A 14913-nucleotide genomic window follows, 5' to 3' on the forward strand; every position below is an offset into this window, starting at 1 on the left:
CTTCCAAATGGACAATGATCCCAAGCATACTTCCAAAGTTGTGGCAAAATGGCTTAAGGACAATAATATCAAGGTATTGGCCTTGACCTCAATCCTATGGAAAATTTGTAGGCAGAACTGAAAAAGCGTTTGAGAGCAAGGAGGCCTACAAACTTGCCTCAGTTATACCAATAATCTGTCTTAAAATAAGGTGATTTTTACTAGGATTAAATGTCAGGAATTGTACCATTAATTCACTATTCAGCAGTCTGGCTATTTATCAGTCTTATGGCTTGGGGGTAGAAGCTGTCTCGATGCCTGTTGGTCCAAGAGCCGATGCTCCGGTACCATTGGCCAGACGGTAGTAAAGTGAACCGTATATGGCTTGGGGTGGCTGAAATGTTTGGCAATTTTTTGGGCCTACCTATAGGGTATTGGAATGTGCGTTTATATGATTATTGTTCCCGGTAGGTCTCAGTGATGTTAGACACATAACATGTGTTCACTGTGTCTGTCTCTGTGTGTGTAATTCTATGCATGTGTGTGTGATGTCAGCCCCAGTCAGAGACCAGCACTGTGTGGTATTGCAATGCTTATATACAGTAAGTTATTAAGAAGCCCTCAGAGTGATGTAAATCAGAGCTAACTGGGTAGAGGCAGGTTTGAAAACACGTTTAAATCATCCTGAAAACATGATGTACCAGCCAAAAGTTTGGATACACCTACTCATTCAAGGGTTTTTCTTTATTTTTACTATTTTCTACATTGTAGAAAGTGGAAACTTAATGCAGAGCAGTTGTGTCGATAAATCACGAGCAGGAAACCTGACAGCTCTGTAACAGGCAGACACGCAAATGCACACACACACACACAGCTCTGGGTGTTAAACAGAGCAGGGTGTCTAAGGGAGACACAGGGTCTGGCAGGGGGTGGTGTGCGTTTGTTAGCTCTTCCAAGTAGCCATAAAGCTTTCCCTCCATGGTGCCAGACCCAAGTCAACGATTCAGACCCGAGCCAACGGTTCACGCTCAGGTGTTAGCCATGCACATATGTAGGCCTACGCAAATCAGCACACTTTGTTTCTGTCACACACACACACAATCTTGATGAACTGTCCCACGAACATCACACACACTCCCTTAAACACTCATCCACTGTCACTGCGGGGACACACACAGACACGAGCACACGCACAGACCGATGTTCCTAAATACATAACTTTGGAATGTAGAAGCCTACTGTGCATGCATTTGCTCTTGCTCTGTGGTTTGTGTGTCTGTCTGTTTGTGCATGACTGCATATGACTTGTGCGTGTGTGTACATTCATGAGTAAAAACGTTGTGTACGAAAAGCGGGTAGAGTGATTGACAGTTTATAATTGTTCATGAAAGGTTCACCTGAGTCTGGGTGTGGCTGTCTGTAAGGATCCATCTAAAGGCATGTATACATTTCAGTTTCTCTGCACTGCAGCAACCCTACCCCTCGTCTCCACATACACACACGCGCATGAGCACACGCACACGCGCATGAATAATTCACAAAAAAACAATATTTTGTCATTAGTCCACTTTAGTCCACACTTTCTACATTGTAGAATAATAGTGAAGACATCAAAACTATAAAATAACACATATGGAATCATGTAGTTACCAAAAAAGTGTTAAACAAATCAACAAATGTTTTGTATTTGAGATTCTTCAAAGTAGCCACCCTTTGCCTTGATGACAGCTTTGCACACTCTTTGCATTCTCTCAACCAGCTTCATGAGGTAGTCACCTGGAATGCATTTCAATTATCAGGTGTTCCTTAGTGAAAGTTAATTTGTGGAATTTCTTTCATTCTTAATGCGTTTGAGCCAATCAGTTGTGCTGTGACATGGTAGGGGTGGTATACAGAAGAAAGCCCTATTAGGTAAAATACCAAGTCCATATTATGGCAAGAACAGCTCAAATAAGCTAAGAGAAACAACAGTCCATCATTACTTTAAGACATGAAGGTCAAGTCAATCTGGAAAGTTTCAAGAACTTTTAAATTTTCTTGAAGTGCAGTCTCAAAAACCATCAAGTGCTATGATGAAACTGGCTCTCATGAGGACCGCCACAGGAAAGGAAGACCTAGAGTTACCTCTGCTGCATAGGATAAAAAATTACAGGACCTTGGATAGCAGCCCAAATAAATGCGTCACAGAGTTCAAGTAACAGACGCATCTCAACATCAACTGTTCAGAGGAGACTGCGTGAATCAGACCTTCATGATCAAATTGTTGCAAAGGAACCACTACTAAAGGACACAAATAATAAGAAGAGACTGGCTTGGCCCAAGAAACACGAGCAATGGACTTTAGACTGGTGGAAATCTGTCCTTTGGTCTGATGAGTCAAAATTTGAGATTTTTTGGTTCCAACCGCCGTGTCTTTGTGAGATGCAGAGTAGGTGAACAGATGATCTCCACATGTGTGGTTCCCACCGTGAAGCATGGAGGAGGAGGTGTGATGGTGTGGGGGTGCTTTGCTGGTGACACTGTCTGTGATTTATTTAGAATTCAAGGCACACTTAACCATCATGGCTACCGCAGCATTCTGCAGTGATACGCCATCCCATCTGGTTTGCGCTCAGTGGGACTATCATTTGTTTTTCAACAGGACACTGACCCAACACAACTCCAGGCTGTGTAAGGGTTATTTGATCAAGAAGGAGAGTGGTGGACTGCTGCATCAGATGACCTGGCCTCCACAATCACCAGATCTCAACCCAATTGAGATGGTTTGGAATGAGTTGGACCGCAGAGTGAAGGAAAAGCAGCCAAAAAGTGCTCAGAATATGTGGGAACTCCTTCAAGACTATTGGAAAAGCATTCCAAATGAAGCTGGTTGAGGGAAAGCCAAGAGTGTGCAAAGCTGTCATCAAGGCAAAGGGTGGCTACTTTGAAGAATTTAAAATATAAAATATATTTTGATTTGTTTAACACTGTTTTGGTTAGTACGTGATTCCATATGTGTTATTTCATAGTTGTGATCTACAATGTAGAAAATAGTAAAAATAAGGAACAACCCTTGAATGAGTAGGTGTGCCCAAACTTTTGGCCGGTACTGTATATGAGAACATTTCTCTCTTTCTCTCTCTTTCTGCCTCTCTCTGTGATTTTCACTCTTCCCTTTTTCTGCCTCCTTTTCTCTTTTATTTTCTGATATTTTAGTCAGTTTCCACATGGCTCCAGTAATTGGATCCAGACCGGCAGACTTTACGTTGTTAAGTGTTTGGGTGGAAATTAGCGGACTGTGAAATTACTGTATGTAACCCTACAGCAGGGGGAGAACACACAAAGACACACATTGTCAACTATATGGACAGATTGCAAAACCTCGTCTCACTGTGTTGTTTTGAATGTGAGGGTATTAAATAATTCCTCCCCTGTACAGTATGTATTTAAAACACACTGAGACTAAAGTGAAGTGACCTCACCCTTACAAATCCCAAAATATTTAAAAACTGCTTGAAAAAAACATGTGGTTTCCGGACATGCTTGAAAAAAACGTGGTTTCCGGACACGCGTGAACAGATCACGTGAATTTGTATTTATTTTTGTATGTGTTTTTCCCTCATGTGAAAAGAAAAATTCCCCACATTGCATTTTGTTCTTCACAATTTCCAGCTATATCTGGTCTCCCATCCAGGGACTGAGCCTGCTTAACTTCAGAGGTACCAGCAGTGGGATTCAGGTTTCCATGTTGCTAGAATGAATGTGTCAAACCTTGCAACTGGAAAAAAAGGCAGTGAAAACAAAGGCCAGGGTAACAAAACCAAAGATAGGGAAAATTTGTTCTTAGATTTCAGAATGATTTCCATAAAATATTTGGTTTTGCTACCAATACTTTGGGGTTTTTCTCTTTGAAATACTATTAATTTTGTTCTCAACTTTAGAGGTTTTGCTTGATATTAATGGCACAAAGTAACTCACTCACTAGAGGATTGTACCATATATTAAATAACACTATTATTATAAAGGTGTTTCAAGCGGATCCACCCCTTTTTTTTTTTGCCAAAAATGACATACCCAAATCTAACTGCCTGTAGGATATGCATTTTCTTGGTACCATTTGAAAGGAAACACTTTGAAGATTGTGGAAATGTGAAAGCAATGTAGGAGATTATAACACAATATACAATGGAAGTCAGAAGTTTACATACACCTTAGCCAAATACATTTCAACTCAGTTTTTCACAATTCCTGACATTTAATCCTTGTAGAAATTCCCGGTCTTAGGTCAGTTAGGATAACCAGTTTATTTTAAGAATGTGAAATAATTTATTTCAGCTTGTATTTCTTTCATCACATTCCCAGTGGGTCACAAGTTAACATACACTCAATTAGTATTCGGTAGCATTGCCTTTAAATTGTTTAACTTGGGTCAAACGTTTCGGGTAGCCATATAAACTGGCTTCCCACAATAAGGTGGGTGAATTTTGACCCATTCCTCCTGACAGAGCTGGTGTAACTGGGTCACGTTTGTAGGCCTCCTTGTTCGCACACACGTTTTAAGTTCTGCCCACAATTTTTCTATAGGGTTGAGTTCAGGGCTTTGTGATGGCCAATTCAATACCTTGACTTTGTTGTCATTTTGACCCAACTTTGGAAGTATGCTTGGAGTCTTTGTCCATTTGGAAGACCCATTTGCGACCAAGCTTTATCTTCCCGACTGATGTCATGAGGTGTTGCTTCAATATATCCACATAATTTTATTTTCTTATGGTGCCATCTATTTTGTGAAGTACACCAGTCCCTCCTGCAGTAAAGCACCCCCACAACATGATTCTGCCACCCCTGTGCTTCATGGTTGGGGTGGTGTTCTTCGGCTTGCAAGCCTCCCTCTTTTTCCTCTAAACATAACAATGGTCATTTTGGCCAAACAGTTATATTTTTGTTTCATCAGACCAGAGGACATTTCTGCAAAAAGTATGATCCTTGTCCCCATGTGCCGTTGCAAACCGTAGTCTGGCTTTCTATGGCGGTTTTGGAGCAGTGGCTTCTTCCTTGCTGAGGGCCTTTGAGGTTATATCGATATAGGACTCGTTTTACTGTGGATATAGATACTTTTGTACCTGTTTCCTCCAGCATCTTGACAAGGTCCTTTGCTATTGTTCTGGGATTGATTTGCACTTTTCACACCAAAGTACATGAATCTCTAGGAGACAGAACGCATTTCCTTTCTTTGCGGTATGACGGCTGCGTGGTCCCATGGTGTTTATATTTGCGTACTATTGTTTGTACAGATGAACGTGATACCTTCAGGCGTTTGGAAATTGCTCCCAAGGATGAACCAGACTTGTGGAGGTCCACAAATTTTTTTCTGAGGTCTTGACTGATTTCTTTTGTTTTTCCCATGCTGTCAAGCAAAGAGGCATGGGAAATAGGCCTTGAAATACATCCACAGGTACACCTCCAATAGACTCAAATGATGTCAATTAGCCTATCAGAAGCTTCTAAAGCCATGATATAATTTTCTGGAATTTTCCAATCTGTTTAAAGGCACAGTCAACATAGTGTATGTAAACTTATAATTCACCTAATAATTTGTCTGTAAACAATTGTTGGAAAATGACTCTTTGTCATGCACAAAGTAGATGTCCAAACCGACTTGCCAAAACTATAGTTTGTCAACAAGAAATTTGTGGAGTGGTTGAAAAACGAGTTGTAATGACTCCAACCTAAGTGTATGTAAACTTCCAACCTCAACAGTATCTGGTAAAAGATAATAAAAAGAAAAAAACAACCATACTTTTGTATTTTTTCATACCATCATTTTTGAAATGCAAGAGAAAGGCCTTTATGTGTTATTCCAGCCCAGGTGCAATTTGGGGTTTGTCCACTAGATGGTAGCAGTGTATTTGCAAAGTTTTAGACTGATCCAATGAATCGTTGGTTTTCTGTTCAAAATGTTGTATCAAGACTGCCCAAATGTTCCGATTTTGTTTATTAAAAACTTTTCATTTTCAAAATGGTGCACTCTCCTCAAGCAATAGCATGGTATTCTTTCACTGTAATGGCTACGGTGAATTGGACAGTGCAGTTAGATTAACAAGAATTTAAGCTTTCTGCCAATTAACAAGAAGCTTTCTGCCAATATCAGATATGTCTATGTCCTGAGAAATGTTCTTGTTACTTGTTACCTCATGCTAACCGATCCCGAATAAGTTTTAATTGAAACATTAACAAAGTGTTCTTCCTACCAAAGTTTTAGTAAAAAGCTCAGGGATGGGGCTGGAGAAATGCAACCTATCTCAAATCCATAGACTATGCTAAGGACTGACCAGCCATGATATAAATAATTATAGGTTTAACCATGTTTTTAGGTTGTTCACATTTACTTTGTTTACAAACATTGCATTAAAACAAGCTTATATTCTGGGTTCTGGTGGGGTAAAAAAGTTAAACTAAAGTAATGATGAAAAATACATTATATTCTTCAAGAATCAATGGGCACATGTACATTTATAAATCCAAAAATTGATGTAGAATTGAATTGCCCCTTTAACAGGCAGTGACCTTCATCCAGCAGAACTATGTCGCCATTTGAATGTGATTCATTAACCTGTCCCCCCAAAAATGTTAGCTGTCCACACTTCTGCGAATGTCCCGTAAAATCATTCCCCGGTCCTGCATTTGGGCTTTTTAGTTGTGGTCACTTTAGTTCCACCAGGGGAAACATTTCTACTGCTAACACCATGTTAACACCATCTTTCACATGTGGGGAGAATAACATTATTTCAACCCCACATGTGAACCTGCAATTCAATATGTGAAAAATTTATTTTCGCATGTGAAAGTTTTCTTACATGTGAAACTCTACATTTTATTTTCATTTTCAGATGTGGAATTGCAAGTTTGCATGTGAAAATAAATCACGTAAAAAAAAAATATTTTGCAGTTTCACATGTTAAAACATTTAACTTGATCAAATGTGATTTTAAAATTTGAAACTGCAAAATTGACATTTTGTTTTTTTGTAAGGGCAGAACTCAGTCAGGAGGGACATTGTGTCATATAGAAAAGCTCTCAGTGAGAAATTACTGACTTGAGGACTTTTTTCTCTTCCTCCCTCCCTCCCTTCCCTCCCAAACCATACAGTACCTCTCTCCCTCACTCCCCCACGTTCAATCTACTCCATTCCCCTTCTTTCTTTCTCTCTCTCTCCCTCCTTCTGTCACTCCCTTTATCCCTCTTCACACATGCCAAATTACCATTTTATTGCGTTCTGCTCACTTTAGATTCATAAGAACATAAAAACAGTCTTCTCTTAAACCTCTTACTTCTACCCCCTCCTTTTTCGAACATTCTGTTAAAAATCGCGCAACTTTTCAGCGTCCTGCTACTCATGCCAGGAATATAGTATATGCATATGATTAGTATGTGTGGATAGAAAACACTCTGAAGTTTCTAAAACTGGTTAAATCACGGCTGTGACTATAACAGATCGTGTGTTTCATTGAAAAACGCAAGAAAAACTGCTCTCTGAAAGCTAAAAATAATTTCCATAAGTCACTTCCACGAGTTGTTAAAAGAGAACCAAATTTAATATCGACCTGCCTGCAATTCATACAAATTCCACACGATGTCGCCATTGTCGTCATTTTCAATTGAATTAATTGTTGGAAAATCCATCTATCTGGCATCCATTTTCCCAGTCTTCACCCGGATGTTGTTAATGAAGACATTGGCAGCCATTGATTTGCAAGCGAGGACCTATTGAATATACATCGCCCTGTAATCATTTTGATAGATTATAAACGTTTACTAATACCTAAAGTTGGATTACAAAAGGATTTCGAAGTGTTTTGTGAAAGTTTATCGTCGACTTTTTTAATTTAAAAAAATTACGCAGCGTTTAAAAACGATGTTTTTTTCTGAATGACACAGCTTCCATACAAAGCTATTTTGGGTATATATGGACCGATTTAAACGAAAAAAAGACCCAATAGTGATGTTTATGGGGCATATAGGAGTGCCAAGAAAGAAGCTCGTCAAAGGTAATGAATGTTTTATATTTTATGTCTGCATTTTGGGTAGCGCCGGCTACCGCAAAATCTGTTGTTTACGTGTCGTGCTGTCATTTTGGGGGGTGCATGCTATCAGATAATAGCTTCTCATGCTTTCGCCGAAAAGCATTTTAAAAATCTGACTTGCTGGCTAGGTTCACAACGAGTGTAGCTTTAATTCAATACCCTGCTTGTGAATTTTGATCAAGGTTTGAGTTGTAACGAGTACATTTAGCATTTAGCGTAGCGCATTTGCATTTCCAGGTGCCTACTTGAGACGTCTGCGTCTCAAGTATGGTCAAGAAGTTAATTCTACGAGTGCTGCCTCCCTTTCGGACATCTGTTCTAGTCATTAGAGTATAAATACCTTTCATGTTGCAACAGAGTCCTGTCTAAATGACTCTTTAACTCCTAGATTAATGACTATACACACACTCTGTTTTGTCTTATTTTACCTCAGGTACTACTTCAAAGTGCAGGCGAAGAATGTCTTTGGGCTGGGACCGGTCAGCGATACAATCACCTATGTCACTGAGTCAGGTCTGTATGAGTATTATGACAGGTTACTAGGGTCAGTTTTACTTTGTGCCTGCGCTAAGGCCACATCTACCTGAGTTGTCTGTATCCTCCCATTTTTAGTTGATGTATAATTCAGTCCCAATTCATGTCTCTCATTTAAACACATTTTAAAAATCTTTTTCAGACGACCCTCTTCTTATTGAACGACCACCTGGTGAGTGGTATCGATAGTTCTCATATATTACTCAAAACTTGTTGGCTTATACTCTAGTCCAGACCAACATTGCTTCAGATCATTTGAAGAAACCCAAAATAACAGCTGGAGTGAGCTTGTGAGGAGTTAACAGTCTGTGGAGAAACATAAATACGGTTGCATACAACTACACTTACATTTACTGGACTTGGCAGACAGCCATAGTGGTAAAATGATGTCAAAGTAGAGTTTTGGTATTCATTGTTTTTAATTGAGAGAGTCAAAGAGGAGGGACAAGGGGACAGGCACTGGTTCCCTCCTCAACCCTCTCTCACCCTTCCCCCTCCCCCGGGTGCTATGCACAATGAGTGGAGGTGATTTACTGTGTATCTGAATAGGAGAGACTGGCATAGTGCGCACTGTCAGTAAAGGGGTTGTAAAGGAGTTGAGTGTAGTTAGTCATGACTAGCTTTGTGAGAACTGACAGGTTGAGTGTAGGTACTAATTACTAGCTTTGTGAGTGTAGCATTGTCAAGCACTCTGTCAGATAGAGGAACTGTCATTAAAGATATGCTGAACGCTTAACCTCAACCGTTTTGTAGTATTGTAATATATGCCACTTTTATCCCGTGACTTTCTGTAAAGTGAATGCATAGATTTTAGTATATGTGACCCCAAAAGAGATCAAACCCACAACCCTGGCCTTGCTAGAGCCACAGTCGTACCAAATTAGCTACACAGGACAGTCTCCTGTTAATTGCCCCCCTCCCCCACAGGTGGAGAGCCTATCTGGATCCCCTTTTCCTTCCGATACAACCCCCAGCACAGTGCCTGTAAGGGCAGCCAGTACGTCAAGAGGACATGGTACAGAAAGTTTGTAGGTGTGGTCCTCTGCAACTCACTGAGATACAAGATCTTCATGGGAGATGGGCTGAAAGGTACTACTGCTGTAACTTCCCCCTCTCCTCTCTTCCTTTATCAACACAGAATAAAAATAATACGCAGCATGTAAAGTTTTGGTCCCATGGTTCATGAGCTGAAATAAGAGATCCCAGAAATGTTCCACAAAAGCTTATTTCTCTACATCCCTGTTAGTGAGCATTTCTCCTTTGCCAAGATACTCCATCCACCTGACAAGTGTGGCATATCGATTAAACAGCACGATCATTACATAGGTGCACCTTGTGCTGAAGGACAATAAAAGGCCACTCTAAAATGTGCAGGAATGTCCACCAGAGCTGTTGCCAGATAATTAATTGTTCATTTCTCTACCATTAACCTTCTCTAACGTTGTTTTAGAGAATTTGGCAGTACTTCTATCCAGCCTCACAATCGTCTATGGCGTCGTGTGGGCAAGTGTTTGCTGATGTCAGCGTTTTGAACAGAGTGTCCCATTGTGGCGGTGGGGTTATGGTATGGTCAGGCATAAGCTATGAACACAATTGCATTTTATCGATAGTAATTTGAATGCACAGATATACCGTGACAAGATCCTGGGGCCCGTTGTTGTGCCATTCATCTGCCGCCAACACCTCATGCTTCAGCATGATAATGGACGGCCCCATGTCGCAAGGATCTGTACACAATTCCTGTAAGCTGAACATGTCCCAGTTCTTCCATGGCCTGCATACTCACCAAACATGTCACCAATTGAGCATGTTTGGGATGCTCTGGATCGACATGTTGGTCAGCGTGTTCCAGTTCCCGCCAATATCCAGCAACTTCACACATCTATTGAAGAATAGTAAGACAACATTCAACAGGTCAACCAATAGCCTGATCAACTCTATGCGAAGGAGATGTGTCGCGCTGAATGACGCAAATGGTGGTCACACCAGATACTGACTGGTTTTCTGATCCATGCCCCTACCTTTTTTAAGGTATCTGTGGCCAACAGATGCATATCTGTATTCCCAGTCAGGTGAAATCCATAGATTAGGGCCTAATGCATTGATTTAAATTGACTGATTTCCTTATATGAACTGTAACTCAGTAAAATCTTTGAAATTGTTTCATGTTGTGCTTATATTTTTGTTCAGTATACTTCTCTCTTTCTCTCTCGGTTCAAGTCTTTTCTCGATTGAAGTAGCTTTACGATTACTCCTGATATTCCTCTTTCTATTAATAACCTCTTAACCACCGTCTCTCCCTCTTCTGCTTTCCCTTCCTTCCCTAACACCCATTTTGCGCTCTCTCTCTCCCTCTCTCTACATTTCTCTTAATCACATTTCTCTTCTACATGTTGTGTTTTATAATTTTTGGGAATATGTGGTAGCCGACCAGGCTCTGTCTCATTACTTAATAGAATATTGTTTGAGAGTGTGTTCTGTTGTTAAGCTTTGACTGCTCTTTCTCGCCCTCCAGAAACATTCTACAGTATAGCAGACACATTCGGTCATGGGGAGGACCACTGCCAGTTTGTAGACTCTTACCTAGATGGGAGGACAGGCTCCCCCAACCTCTCAATGCATCTGCCAACAGCACAAGGTACATTTTTTAAAATAATAATCAAACTTCCAGAATTCATCACGCGCCTACAGCCTTTTGTAGGATTGTTTTCATAGTATTCAGTAAATAAATATTCTCACAGATTAAGTTCCAGAGTCTTGATTATATACAACCTCAATATCCATGCTCTAGAAACAGTCAGAATCATCTAACGAAGCATTATAAATGTTGTGGTACGTCCATTCATAATGCATTACAATAATTTGTCCTGTCTGCCCCTGTGCAGGTTACTATCGCTCATACAGGCAGGAGCCAGTGAACTTTGGACCTATCGGCCGGCGTACGCCACATCTCTTCGGAGGATGGTATGAGTGCGGGGTGCCCATCCCTGGCAAGTGGTAACACAGGGGGTCACAAAGAGTTCGTCATCGAGGGCAACCCAACTCCATCCTGCTGCAGCCTTTCTCATGCTGTTACTGACCCTGCCCCCTGGAGATAAACTGTTGCTAACCACAGCAGAAAGACAACAACATTCCAAATGTATACTACTTCAGATTGAAGAGAATATAATACTTTAAACAACAATTTATATTTCCATGTATTCATTAACATGCACTTTTATAAAAGCAGTCTGTATATGAGGGAGGAAAAGCATGTACAGTTGCTTGCGAAAGTATTCACCCCCTTGGCATTTGTCCTATTTTGTTGCCTTACTACCTGGAATTAAAATGTATTTTTGGGGGGTTTGTATCATTTGATTTACACAACATGCCTACCACTTTGAAGATGTACAATATTTTTTATTGTGAAACAAACAAAAAAACTGAAAACTTGAAAATGTGCATAACAATTCAAAGTCAATACTTTGTAGAGCCACCTTTTGCAGCAATTACAGCTGCAAGTCTCTTGGGGTATGTCTCTATTAGCTTGGCACATCTAGCCACTGGGATTTTTTTGCCCATTCTTCAAGGCAAAACTGCTCTAGCTCCTTCTAGTGGGATGGGTTCCGCTGGTGTACAGCAATCTTTAAGTCATACCACAGATTGGATTGAGGTCTGGGCTTTGACTAGGCCATTCCAAGACATTTAAATGTGTTTCAAGTGTTTCTTTAGCGGTATGCTTAGGGTCATTGTCCTGCTGGAAGGTGAACCTCCGTCCCAGTCTCAAATCTCTGGAAGACTGAAACAGAGTTTCCTCAATAATTTCCCTGTATTTAGCACCATCCATCATTCCTTCAATTCTGACCAGTTTCCCAGTCCCTGGAGATTAAAAACATCCCCGCAGCATGATGCTGCCACCACCATGCTTCACTGTGGTGGTGTTCTCACGGTGATGAGAGGTGTTTGCTCCAGACATAGCGTTTTCCTTGATGGCCAAAAAGCACAATTTTAGTCTCATCTGTCCAGAGCACATTATTCCATGTGTTTGGGGAGTCTTCCACATGCCTATTGGCGAACAAGCAATGGCTTTTTTCTGGCCACTCTTCCGTAAAAGCCCAGCTCTGTGGAGTGTAAGGCTTAAAGTGGTCATATGGACAGATACTCCAATCTCCACTGTGGATCTTTGCAGCTCCTTCAGGGTTATCTTTGGTCTCTTTGTTGCCTCACTGATTAATGCCCTCCATGCCTGGTCTGTGAGTTTTGGTGGGTGACCCTCTCTTGGCAGGTTTGTTGTGGTGCCATATTCTTTACATTTTTGAATAATGGATTTAATGGTGCTCCGTAGGATGTTCAAAGTTTCTGATATTTTTTTATTACCCAATACTGATCTGTACTTCTCCATAACTTTGTCCCTGACCTGTTTGGAGAGCTCCTTGGTCTTTATGGTGCCGCTTGCTTGTTGGTGCCCCCTTGCTTAGTGGTGTTGCAGACACTGGGGCCTTTCAGAACATATATGTGACAGATCATGTGACACTTAGATAGCACACAGGTGGACTTTATCTAACTAATTATGTGACTTCTGAAGGGAATTGGTTGCACCAAATCTTATTTATAGTATAGTCTAAAAAATGTAGAATGTTTTTAAACAAATATTTTTTTTCATTTCACTTTACCAATTTGGACTATTTTGTGCATGTCTATTACATGAAATCCAAATTAAAATCCATTCAAATGACAGGTTGTAATGCAACAAAATTGGAAAAATGCTAAGGGGGATGGATACTTTTGCAAGGCACTGTATTGCTATTGCTTAGTTTAACTTTTGTCTTCCGGATCAGAAAGTGTCCTTGTTTATTCCCATTCCCAACTATTGCCGAGTCAGCCCCTGGCATTATTTATCTCATCAAAGTGCACCTGTGATTATGATATCACTAATGAAATGGAGATCATGTAAAAGACCAAAGCACAAACTGAACAGTACTAATGGGAGCTAAGGGTTTGTATGTGTGTTTATTATTAATCAAGATATTTGGTTCATAACAGTAGTATGATAGAGTAATGGCTTTTGACAACTACTTTTGGTGTCAGTTGTTTTCTTGAACATACATAGTGTTTTTATACTCTTTGGTATTTACGAGATGATATGAGAAGTTGGTGTGGAAGTGTTGTATGTATACGGACATTGAAAAAAAAGACCTAATATTTGCTCAGGAATGGTTGGACATTGAATAAAGGTGCTATGGAAACCAAGGACCCCCTAAACAGTTCATTTGTTCAGTGAGGATATCTGAATGGCCACATTTCATGTCACATACAGTGTATTGTTTCCACGTGTAGGGAAACTCAAACTGTCAAAACCTGAGCAAATATATTCAGTTTCAGTTTTACTTGTTCAATTTAGTTTCATAACCTTTCAAAACTATGTATTACACATTAAGGGACATACAGTGCCTTCGGAAAGGATTCAGATCTCTTGAACGTTTTCCACATTTTGTTACAGCCTTATTCTAAAATGGATTTTTTTAAATCCTCAGCAATCTACACACAATACCCCATAACGATCAAGTGAAAACAGGTTTTTAGAAATTTTTGCAAATTTAAAATAAAAAAAATCTAACAGAAATACCTTATATGCATAACTATTCAGACTCTTTGCTATGAGACTCAAAATTTAGCTCAGGTACATATTGTTTCCATTGATAATCCATGAAATGTTTCTACAACTTCATTGGAGTCCACCTGTGGTAAATTCAATTGATTGGACATGATTTGGAAAGACACGCACCTGTCTACTAAAGGTCCCTCAGTTGACATTGCATGTCAGAGCAAAAACAAAGCCATGAGGTCGAAGGAATTGTCCGTAATGGGGAAGGATACCAAAAAATGTCTGCAGAATTGAAGGTCCCCAAGAACACAGTGGCCTCCATCATTCTTAAATATAAGAAGTTTGGAACCACCAAGACTCTTCCTGGCCAAACTGAGCAATTGGTGGAGAAGGGCCTTGATCAGGGAGGTGACCAAGAAACCGATAGTCACTCTGACAGAGCTCCAGAGTTCCTCTGTGGAGATGGGAGAACCTTCCAGAAGGACAACCATCTCTGTAGAACTCCACCAATCAGCCCCTTTTGGTAGAGTGGCTAGACTGAAGCCACTCCTCAGTAAAAGGCACATGACAGCCCGCTTGGAGTTGCCAAAAGGCACCTAAAGACTCTCGGACCCTGAGAAACAAGATTCTCTGGACTGATTTAACCAAGATTGAACTCTTTGGCCTGAATGCCAAGCATCACGTCTGGAGGAAACCTGGCAGCACCATCCCTATGAAGCATGATGATGGCAGCATCATGCTGTGGGGATGTTTTTC

General features: G+C 40.4%; 1 protein-coding gene across 1 annotated transcript in view; it reads left to right on the forward strand.

Annotated features, from left to right (window-relative positions):
- LOC139415370 (fibronectin type III domain-containing protein 1-like) overlaps positions 1 to 13802 on the forward strand; it is a 79690-nt gene extending 65888 nt beyond the window's left edge. The window contains exons 18-22 of the mRNA XM_071163471.1: positions 8473 to 8552; positions 8716 to 8745; positions 9501 to 9662; positions 11089 to 11211; positions 11459 to 13802. Of these exons, the coding sequence (XP_071019572.1) occupies positions 8473 to 8552; positions 8716 to 8745; positions 9501 to 9662; positions 11089 to 11211; positions 11459 to 11574 (511 nt within the window). The 3' untranslated portion in view covers positions 11575 to 13802. The remainder of the gene's footprint in view (positions 1 to 8472; positions 8553 to 8715; positions 8746 to 9500; positions 9663 to 11088; positions 11212 to 11458) is intronic.
- The last annotated feature ends 1111 nt before the right edge of the window (positions 13803 to 14913 follow it).

The sequence above is a fragment of the Oncorhynchus clarkii genome, chromosome 8, assembly GCF_045791955.1.
Source record: "Oncorhynchus clarkii lewisi isolate Uvic-CL-2024 chromosome 8, UVic_Ocla_1.0, whole genome shotgun sequence".
In the NCBI taxonomy this organism is placed as follows: domain Eukaryota; kingdom Metazoa; phylum Chordata; class Actinopteri; order Salmoniformes; family Salmonidae; genus Oncorhynchus; species Oncorhynchus clarkii.